The sequence below is a fragment of the Sinocyclocheilus grahami genome, unplaced genomic scaffold (assembly GCF_001515645.1).
Source record: "Sinocyclocheilus grahami isolate Dianchi unplaced genomic scaffold, SAMN03320097.WGS_v1.1 scaffold319.1, whole genome shotgun sequence".
In the NCBI taxonomy this organism is placed as follows: domain Eukaryota; kingdom Metazoa; phylum Chordata; class Actinopteri; order Cypriniformes; family Cyprinidae; genus Sinocyclocheilus; species Sinocyclocheilus grahami.
Genome location: NW_015505498.1, coordinates 1,163,093 through 1,174,330, shown reverse-complemented (window position 1 = coordinate 1,174,330; position 11,238 = coordinate 1,163,093). Strand labels below are relative to the sequence as shown.

Sequence of the window (11,238 nt, the reverse complement as noted above, 5' to 3'; positions counted from 1 at the left end):
TTTTTTGGGGGGGGGGGGGAAATCAACCTACGTGTTTCATTTAAGAAATACTTACCCCTTTCCTCTTTCAAAGCTCTTCTGGTTTGTCTGCTTTAGTTTTTCCCTCATAGTTCAGGTTGTGTAAGGTTCTTTAGTATGGCTGGCATTCATAGGTTCTTGTGTGTTTGTGCAGACACTGCAAGAGAGAGTCTGTGAGTTCCAGGCACGTTTGCGCAGTGAAGACTCTGCCAAAAGGCTACAGCGACTGCAGACACACGACCACCAGCTCAACCAAGACAACCACCAGAACGAGGAACATTCATCCATTAACCAAGAACCTCAAGAGCAGCCCAGACTGCAAGACAGCCAGCTCAACCAAGCTGTGTCACCTACAGGTGAGAGGAAATGGTTCAGATTGAAGAGACTATAATTGTAAATTAAATTAGTATTTTTTTATAATATTATTATTATTATTATAAACTATTATATTTATAACATTTTAATCTTATATAAAAAAAATTCATAATATTTATGTAAATATAAAGCTGCATGTATGGCGAAATAAAAGTTATATGGGCTTTCAGATTAAATGAGTAGGTTGAGTAAATAATTTTTTAATGTATTTATTTATTATTATTTTTATTTATTTATTTATTTGGTGGAGAGTTATTTTAAAAAAGCAAGTTGGACTTGAAACTGTTACATAATTACAAAATAACAACAATAATAATAATAATAATTATTATTATTATTATTATTAAACATTTTATTTTAATTATAATAGTTTAACAATATAAATATTTCTAGAAAAGAAAATACATTTAGAAATGATAAAGATAGCTTGAAATATAACAACAATAATAATAATAATAATTATTATTATTATTATTATTAAACATTTTATTTTAATTATAATAGTTTATATTTCTATACATTTTAATTAATTTATTTTTGTATATTTCATTAATAATTAATACATTATAATAAATCTATTTATTACTTAACTTGTGTCCTAAATGTTAGAAAAAGCTGCTTGCTTGCCATAAAGCGTGTGTGTGTGTGTTTGTGTAGGTGTGAGGAGCTCTAGTGTTTTGACACAGAGGCCTGTGGATTTCCCCAGCGCTGTACAAGTGAGTAAAGTTCACTCACTGGAGCTACTGCAAAAAGACGAGGGAGAACAGCTCGCTCTCATTACAGGGCTGCGCACACAGGTATGTTACACACACACACACACACACACACACACACACCGAGAGAATAGGGCTCAGTTTTCCAGCCAGACTCACAAGAGCACCACCAGATCATTTACATTCCTCAGCCACATACTGTATTGTGACCTTTTATGCATTGATATTCATTGTTTCTGTCTGGTTAGATTAAAATAGATCGATACATCATGAGGGTGGATGCATGAAACTCATTTTTGTAAAGGGATTTAGCTGAATGCTGTTGGTTTGTGGTTTTGTAGGTCAGGGAGCTGGAGGAGAAACTAGTGGATCAGACGCAGGAGGTGGAGAGACTGCGCTCTGAGCTGGTGAGAGACTGAATTATTAGGGACGGGGAGAGTTATGTCACACTCTGCGCCATTGTATGAATCACCTGATCCTGGTGGGCTAAAGTCACCACACTTGTGTGAACCACATTTCTATTGTTTAATAAAGAGCTCATGCTCCTGCAGGTTTACGCTGACCTGATTTATTTTCATGATGGGATTGGATGGAGTGTTAACCTGGTGATCTAGTTTTGTTGATAGCAGAGGAATGTATCTCTTCAGCCCTGGAAGATTTACAACTGTGGCACTGATCCAAATTTGAGATGGGTGTGGGTGTACTTAACTGAACTGGGAACTTTGTTTCCAGAAGAAAGCTAAATATAATAAAACCTTGTCCTCTTTTGGAAAAATTATTAACATTTCATTTATATATTTTCTTTAACAAAATCAGGACATTCAATGCATTACCCAAAAAGAACTGTTAAATTACTCAACCGTTCAAAAGTTAAAAATTATACTTTTATTTACCAAGGATGCATTAAATTGATCAATTGTGACAGTAAAGACATTTATAATGTTACAAACGATTTCAAATACGTACTGTTCTTTTGAACTTTTGATTCATCAAATAATCCTGAAAAAAATGTATCACGATTCCACAAATATATTAAGCAGCAAAAACTATTTTCAACATTAATATTAATAAGAAATGTTTCTTGAGCAGCAAATCAGCATAGTAGACTATTTCTGAAGATCATGTGCCACTGAAGACTGGAGTAATGATGCTGAAAATAAATGACATTTTAAAATATAGTCAAATAGAAAACAGTTACTTTAAATTGGAATATTATTTCACTATATTACACTATATTGATTTTTGATCAAATAAATGCAGCCTTGGTTAGAAGAAGATACTTGAAAATGAAAAATCTTACTGACCGAAGATGTATATGCAGTGCATATATATGTACTGAGTGTAATTTCTATAATGAACATTTGCTCATATTAACTGATCCAAATATATTCACATTAATTAACAAAAAATTAATTCAATGTTTTTCCCCATTCCAATGGTTTATATTATTGGGTGTGGATAATGATTGGGTTTGAATTTGTCAATAGTAATTATAATTAACTGCATGTAAAACCATCAGAAGTCCTCATTCAGCTAAATAAACGTATATGTGTGTTTCTAGGGGGCGACAGATCTGGAGAAACAGCTCGAGGTGCTGGAGAGTGAAAACCAGCGGCTCAAACAGGAGCTGAGGGCCAGTCAGACCCAGACCACCTGCTCTACCGGCCACTGCCACCACAGCCAGGTACTCACACAGCCATAACCCACTTAAACCTCACTTACAATCCGATTGGTTGTTTCTATATTGATAGAATAATTATTTGATGCTTAAATCGTGTGCAATAAATCTTGTGGTGTTTTCTGTAATGCTCCATCTCTCTGTCTGCATCGGTCTCAGGATGTGCAGGCCCTGCGTGGAGAGCTGTGTCGTAAGGATGAGGAGTGCCACGAGCAGGAGCGGCGACTGGCTGCGCTGGAGCAGCAGGTGCAGGAGAGGACAGGTGTGGTAGTTCAGCTGCAGCAGCAGCTGGAAGAGGCGTCACGTCTCAGGAGCCAGTGCGAGGAGCAGCTGACCTCACGGCTTCGTGATGGTGAGGAGGCTCTGTCTCGCCAGGCTGCTCTGCCGCTGAATTTAATTAATCTTGTATAATATAATTAAATGAAATTTGAAAAAAAATATTTTTTGGCCAAGGAAATGCTGCAAAACAGAGGTTTGCTTTAAGTTTTAAATTAAAATATGAATGAAATATATATATATATAGACAAACTGTATTTTTAATATTGTTATTACTTTGAGAAGTACATTCTACTGTACAGTAGTTATATATTTCTGTCATAATTTCAAGTTAAACTAAACTTTTATTTTGGCTGCTTGAAGTGAAGACCTTTGAGTTTCTTTGTGTATCCGATGATAGTTTTTATCAAATGAAATGGTGAAATGCTGGTGAAGTGACTCTCAGAGCAGCTCTGGAGATGAAGTTCATGTGTTCATGTCCTCATATAGTGAGACGGTAGATGCTGAAAACTCCACAAGTATTACGTGTGCCTGAATATGTGTAGTAGACAAGACTGTGGCACTCATTCACACAGACACTCAGAACATGCAGACTTCATATTTACATAGCAGTCTTTTTGCGCTTTAATATTCACAGACACTAGTCCATATGGCTACTTGATTAATTGTACAGTTCTACTTTTTATTTATTCATCCAAATTTTGCCAAATTCTGTAACATTCCGCATTATACTGTAAATTCGAAATCATGGAAATCAATAATGGAATTAATGGAAATCATAAGGCTCTAGTTTCAGGCCTCTGTGATGTCGGTGTCGTGACAGAGCAGGTTAACAGCTCTCTCTCTTCACTTGCGTTGCAGCTGAGGACGGACCGCAGCCGTCTGTATGGTCTGCTCTCCAAGGCGGTGGGTGGGGGTAACACCGAGGTCACCCACAGGCTATCCAAGGTCGTCCAGATTACTCTGCAGGGGTCAAAGGTCAAAAATGTCATGGGTTAGATTCCAACTGTGATTATAGGAAGTGATTTACTGTGAGCAGACTTCTACCAGACTTTGTCCCATTTTAAGTTCTAAACAAAAATGTAGGTTCATGTTGGCTCATGCTCATTTTTGACCTATAAAGCCCTGAAATCTTGCGGAGTAACTAGCTCACATTCCCTTCAGGGTTATAAATTATTCTACTTGCAGTAGTAATCCCATAACTTACTGTGAAATAGTTGATGTCACCCCCGTTGTGTACTTCATATTAGGGGTGGGTTATATGACCAAAATCTTATATCACGATATGAGTCATTTTATTTCACTGTAACGAAATATATATATATATATTTGCTTTAAATAAGGTTTTTATGATTTCAACATTTTTGATACCATAGAAATTTCATAATTCTTGTCACCAGTGTCACTATCACAAAAAACTAATACTAGCCTAAATTTAAAAAAAAAACTCAAGCTCACTGAAGACAAGTAAACAGTCAGCAATTAAATAATTTAAAAAAAGCAATAGGACAAAAAATATATAGTTAAATAAGAAATGCTACATTGTATAAAGTAATCAAATGTATAAAAATACTGCATATTCTTCGCTGTGTAAATTAAATATATATTTCTTCTTAATAAAGTCACAAAAGTGATTCAGTCAAGAGCAGTGAGAGATTTTCTCCCTTTTGTTGTTTGATTAACATGAATGACAGACAGCAGGAGTATTAGACTGCTGTCACTTTAAGAGCTGCCCGGATCCAATATATTGTTACACATGTTTTCTTTCTCAGCTGTTTGCTTTCACTTAAGACCTAAATTACTGTGTTTACGAGGATATTTGCAAAGATGGTCATTTTGACACATACAAGTGTGTGTATTTACCATTCAAAGCCTATAAAGCAGCAAAAATAACTCAATACTCCTGCGCTCTATGAGCACCGTCTTCATGTGTGCGTGCCTCTCAGACAGCGCTCAGAAACAGTCTCTCAGACAGTGCGCGCATATAGCAAAATGAGTTCTCTTTCGCTGCGTTTCAACAGCTTAAAATCACTTGGTTTTTAAACCGCAATGCTTAAAAACATGTGCAAACGATAAGCTTTCGTGACCTTATTGTCATGCGAGCATGTAGCCGCAACATAGACAATAGGCCTAAATCTCCACTGGTTGACAAATTTCTACCGCTTAATCGTGTCTACCGGTATATCGCCCACCCCTACTTCATATGTTTTGATGGTGCGTGACCCCAGATGCCCTTCCCATGTGAGCCCTCCACCCACCCCACAGGTCTTCTTTCACTTACCTAACTGCATTTGGTCAGTCTAACTAGTGACTCTGGTTAGTAGTTCATGACGTCTTTAATACTGGGTTTGTGTTGTGTTGGTCAGAAGTAAAGCCATTTTATTTAAATAAGGTGGAACGCAGGATATCTGTGCATCTCTGATCATCTGTGATGTGTTGATCTGTTTTATGATTATTTAGCATTAAGATGGAAAGTAGATCAAATCAGTCTCTTGAACCTGTAAAGGGGTCTTTACACTGACAGTGATCTTGATACAGTTGAGTACAAACACCTACAAGCAACCAATAATACAGTGTGTTGCCGATTTAATCTCTGTCATTGTAAAAGCTCCTTTATAATACCTTATGTAATTCCTCATTTAAAACATTTACTATTTGCATAGAACTTATGAGCTCTGTGACAGTCTTTTGTTGATCAGATGTGTTGACAGTACTGTGTGTGTGTGTGTGTGTGTGTGTGTGTGTGTGTGTGTGTGTGTGTGTGTGTTAGATCCTGGTGTATGAGGGTGAGATGGAGAGAGCTCAGGGTCAGCTGGAAGCAGAGATGCAGAGTCTGGAGGAGGAGAAGAACCGAGTGATCGAGGAAGCTTTCATCAGAGCCGAGAGTGAGATGAAGGCCGTCCACGAGAACCTAGCAGGTGAAACCATGTGTTTGAGTCCAGGTCGTGTTTCACCCTCAAATCAAAAAAGAAATAATTAATTCTATTGTTTTTAAACTAAACTAAATCCATTAGGATTTTCATGACAGTTAATAATGTTTCCCCTCGTGTTCTTATTACTGATGCAAACAAAAAAAAAGTAGCACACTTTATTTTAATGTTCATGTTAAACATATTACACGTAGTAATAACTGTAAATTATGCACAACTACAAGCAATTAACCATAAACCAAACCCTATAATTGTACATGTTGTTAATTATTATTACTTAGTACTTATTTGTGTAATTACATTGAAACAAGGACATCTTAAAGTTAAACAACCAGGAAATATATTTAAACTACAGTATTTGGCATATCGTAGTTCTATTTGTTGTACTGTCTTTTATATTGCTATTGATATAAAAAGTATGTAGTAATGTTATTATCCCATATTGTATTAGTCATTTAAATATAGTACAACAATTGTATTAGTGTAATATATTTTTTTACTGAATAATCTAATAAAATTTTAATAATATGTGACCCTAGATCACAAAAGCAGTCTTAAGTCGCTGGGGTATATTTTTAGCAGTAGCAAAGAAAAACATTGTATGGGTCAAAATTATAAATTTTTCTTTTATGCCAAAAATCATTAGGATATTAAGTAAAGATCATGATCTATGAAGATATTTTGTAAATTTCCTACCATAAATATATCAAAACGTAATTTTTGATTAATAATATGCATTGCTAAGAACTTCATTTGGACAACTTTAAAGGGGATTTTCTCAATATTTAGATTTTTTTGCGCACTCAGATTCCAGATTTTCAAATAGTTGTATCTCGGCCAAATATTGTCATATCCTAACAAACCATCCATCAATGGAAAGCTTATTCATACAACTTGCAGATTATGTATAAATCTCAATTTCGAAAATATGGACCCTTATGACTGGTCCAGGGTCACATTTATATATATTTTTTTATTTACTAATCTCGACAAAAACGTATTAATGTTTATAAATAAACATTATTAATAAACAAAATATTAACGTTTCTTAAAAATTCAAAATAATGGTTTATTTTAATATATTTCCAAAATGCAATTTATTCCTATGATGCAAAGCCATTTTTTCAGTCTTCAGTGTCACATGATCCTTTTAGAAATCATTCTAATATGCTGATTTGCTGCTCAAGAAATATTTTTTTATTATTTTCAGTGTTGACATTTTTTTGTGTGTGTGTGGAAATCATGATACTTTCTTTTCAGCTTAATTTGAAATAGATATGATAGTTTTAGAAATAGTTTTTAACGCCAGTGTAGTTTTTTTATGATTATTGGTGTAGTTCATTAACCCTGTTAAATGTTATCTTTGAAAAAATCTCAAAATGAATATCAATTATTCATACTGTTAAACATCATTGTTGTGTTTCCTACATTTAAACCAATTTTATTTAATTTATAAAACAAAAACAGCATAGAATCTTAAAATAAGCCATTTATCAACTATCAGCCGTAACATGTTGATTATGTAATAAATTTTCGTGTCAGCCTCTCATGTCTCTGTGTTTCATGTAGGGTGTCCCTGAAGACCCTGGCATTAACCAGCGTGCTCTGCGGCTGCTCTTCTCTGAAGTGTCGGAGAAAAAGCCCGACTGGGACTATAAGATCACCGTCAGCATGGTGGAAATCTACAATGAGACACTTCGGTGAGAAAAACAGACACAAGTAGAGATGATGATGATGATCAAATGCTCTACAGGAGCAGTGTGACATGCACATTACTGCAGCATATTCAGCACTCTTTTCTATAATTGTCCCAATGTCACAGTGAAGTGTGTGTGACCTGCCACAGATTCTGCTGGTCCGCAGTTATGTAAAAACAGATTAGATTTAAAATCTGTAAGACGTAAACAGATCACACGTCACGCATTTCCCCCTGCACTGTCTGTTTGCTCACCCTGTCCCTCACTTTTCCCATCATGCCTCCTGCTGTGTTGTGTAAGTTGAACAGATGTGTATGTTCTGATTCAGATTGTCTGCGTAATATTAATCTGTGCCCCACTTTAAAATTTGCACATTCCTTAACGTCAACAGATAAAAATGAATTCATTTGTATTTATCTGCTTCCAACAGGAACCTGTTGGGTGACAATCCCAATGAGAAGCTGGATATAAAGATGTGTCCAGACGGCAGTGGACAGCTGTATGTGCCAGGACTCACAGAGTTCACCGTGGAGAGCGTGGAGGACATTAACCAGGTGAAGCTCACAGCATCCAACCAGAGTTATGCTACCTGTCGTCACTACACGCTTCAGCTTCATGAACTGCACAAATGTATGAATATCACCACTGTAGATAACAAAATATTATTTCCTGGGAAAAGCAACAAAAAGTTTTCTTATTAGGCCGATTTGTCTTGGTTTGTTTTGTCTGACAAAGTGAAGCATGTCTGTAGCTACTCTGCTCTGAAAAATGTGAAAAGTACAATTTTACTACTTAAGAGTACACTTAATACAATTATGAAATATTTGTTTACTCTTTATTTTAAGCCTATAAAGCCTTTTTTATCGTATTTGATAAGCAAATTTCTAAGGCATCTAAATTATCAAAACTTTGTTGAAAAACCATTATACACAACATCATCTGATTAATATTTCCTTTTTTTTAGCAATTAAAAGGCCCCTTCAGCTTGTGGTTTGTGTGTCTTTTTACTGTGACAATGATTTTTATTAAGTAAATGTTCAGTAAGAATAATTTCTCATTTCTAAATCTTTAATTTATGTTGTTAGTAATATTTCAATTCATGATTTCAATTAATTAGACATGCTTTTTTATTAAAATTTGATGAAACCATTAAAACTGAAAAATTTAAATGTAAAACACAGAATGTGGGAAAAATTTAATGGAATTTGGGGGGAAAAATAAAATGGTTTTCACATGGCTCTAAAATAAAAAAAATTAAATAAACTTTTAATAAATTGTTAAATTGTATAAGTTTCATGGTTTCAGTTAATAAGGCGTGCTTTTTAATTAGCCAGTTTGATTTAATCATTACAATGGAATCCAGAGAAAAAAAGAGTTTGGGAAAAAATACAATTGATTTCCTAGGGCACTACAAATGCAGACCATGTTACAAAATAATCTTTGTTTTTCTCACGTAGCTGGATTCTCCGCCCGTGACCCCTGTGCCGCTCCCCATCTCAAGGGCTAGCAGTGCAAGTTCAACCCTCTCCTCCACCTCTAAAACCCCCACAACCCAACGGAGGTCCCACAGTCAGCTGTCCACAGGTGAGCAGAGAGAAAAACACCCACAGTGTCACTGTAAAACCAACCGTCACATGATGCAGAGATACCTGCTTATATAAGACTCTTATGTAATCTGATATAATAATCCATTAATCTCATAAACACAGCCTTGATAAATATAGCATCTGACATGGTGCATTGAGTACAGGTCACACTATGTGAAGGGGACGTCTGTTCTTTTTTCATTGTGACGCTGTATTTGGTTGATTTCCAGATAGACAGGTAGACAGAGGCAGCCCATTGGTTGGGGACGGTGGGCAGGTAGGTGGGGTTTTATGTGGTTGGTCACTTGGCATGAACTGCTCAGCATGGCATGGTGCCCTACGTGTCACCTCATCAATGCCACCCATCTAGCACAGCACCTTTAACCCCAGGAAGCTTTGTGTGTGTGTGTGTGTGTGTGTGTGTGTGTGTGATCAGCTGCTGTTTTGTTCTTGTGTCTTTTTAGTTTTGTTTGGCCTTGTACAAGCTTTACTGTATTTGTCCAATTGATTTATATCCATTGTCTTGTGATTTTTGCAACTGTGCACTGTATTCACTGTTTGTCTTTAAGTGTGTGTGTGTGTGTGTGTGTGTGTGTGTGTGTATGTGTGTGTGTGTGTGTGAGAGAGAGGTGAAAATAGTTTTGTTGTTTATGTCTTCACCTACAGCTCTGCTTTTGATTGGCTGGGCTGCACTGTGGTGGTGACAGAGGATAGTTTATTTTTGTGACAAGTGTGATTTAAAGGGATAGTTCACCCACAAATGAAAATTACCCCATGATTTACTCACCCTCAAGCCATCCTAGGTGTTTATGACTTTCTTCTTTCAGACAAATACAATCGTAGTTATTATTAACGGAATTATTAGCTATTATTCTGCTATTATTAGCGGAAGCTAGAGATTATGGTTTATAAAGTTTTAAATATGGATATTTTTCTTATACAAATGCATTGCTTCACTTCAGAAGACTTTATTAACCAATGGAGCTGTGTAGAGCACTTTTTTGGGCTTCACAATCTCGACCCCATTCACTGCCATTATAAAGCTTGGAAGAGCCAGGACATTTTTAAATATAACTCCAATTGCATTCGTCTGAAAAAAGAAAGTCGTATACACCTAGGATGGCTTGAGTGTGAGTAAATCATGGGGTAATTTTCATTTTTGGGTGAACTATCCCTTTATCTGTTATCATGCAAGGATAAATGATTCACAGAAATGTTCAGCACCGATTATGGTAGCTCTGTTCTAAAACCTAGTGAGCTGCCTTCTGATAAAACAAGATGAATATTCAATGTGAACATTTTGAAAAACATTGAATTTGAATGAACTGCTGTTAATGCATCTGTTCAGAATTATATGGACATTCTTTTTCCATCAAACTGCGAAGAAAACTGGCCAACCATTAGGATTTTCACTTTTGGTCATGTGCCCGGAGACACTGCCGTTACATAGAACTTTGGCTTGTTGACTTGAAGTTCTGTTCACTTGGCGGCCATATTTGCAACGCCTCTTGTGAATCCAAGACTAAAGTCTATATACTTGAATGGGGAAATCCTGAAATTCCAAAAACTGCTTGCCGCACTCACATTTAAATAACATATTTAAAATCATCATCAAAACTGAACTGCCCCATAAATGTTGTTTCTTATGCTTAAATAGTACAAAAAAAAAACATTCAAACACATTTTTGGACCAGCTAGTGTATGTGTGCAGTCCTAAGGGTGCATCTTACACAGTGCCTACAAAGGACTAAAGACAATAAAGCCGCTTTTCCACTACCTCCAACAAACGACAGGCGAGAGACCGGAAGTCATTCATTTTCAGTGGCGAGTAGTACAGGAGCTACGTGGAAACTATTCAGAACTATTAGCGTGAGGTGAGAATTTGTAGTATTTTCCCACTAAAATGTATCGAATTATTTACATTCAACGTCAACATACAATGTTTGAATTATATGAATTGTATAA

The 11,238-nt window shown here is 35.9% G+C and overlaps 1 protein-coding gene across 1 annotated transcript in view; it reads left to right on the top strand.

The window, feature by feature from the left end:
- The window catches only part of LOC107602105 (kinesin-like protein KIFC3), a 25,415-nt gene extending 17,012 nt beyond the window's left edge, over nt 1–8,403 (top strand). The window contains exons 5-13 of the mRNA XM_016294514.1: nt 173–374; nt 1,051–1,190; nt 1,448–1,513; nt 2,668–2,790; nt 2,944–3,189; nt 3,787–4,008; nt 5,831–5,974; nt 7,560–7,690; nt 8,118–8,403. Of these exons, the coding sequence (XP_016150000.1) occupies nt 173–374; nt 1,051–1,190; nt 1,448–1,513; nt 2,668–2,790; nt 2,944–3,189; nt 3,787–4,008; nt 5,831–5,974; nt 7,560–7,690; nt 8,118–8,388 (1,545 nt within the window). The 3' untranslated portion in view covers nt 8,389–8,403. The remainder of the gene's footprint in view (nt 1–172; nt 375–1,050; nt 1,191–1,447; nt 1,514–2,667; nt 2,791–2,943; nt 3,190–3,786; nt 4,009–5,830; nt 5,975–7,559; nt 7,691–8,117) is intronic.
- Nucleotides 8,404–11,238: the final 2,835 nt, after the last annotated feature.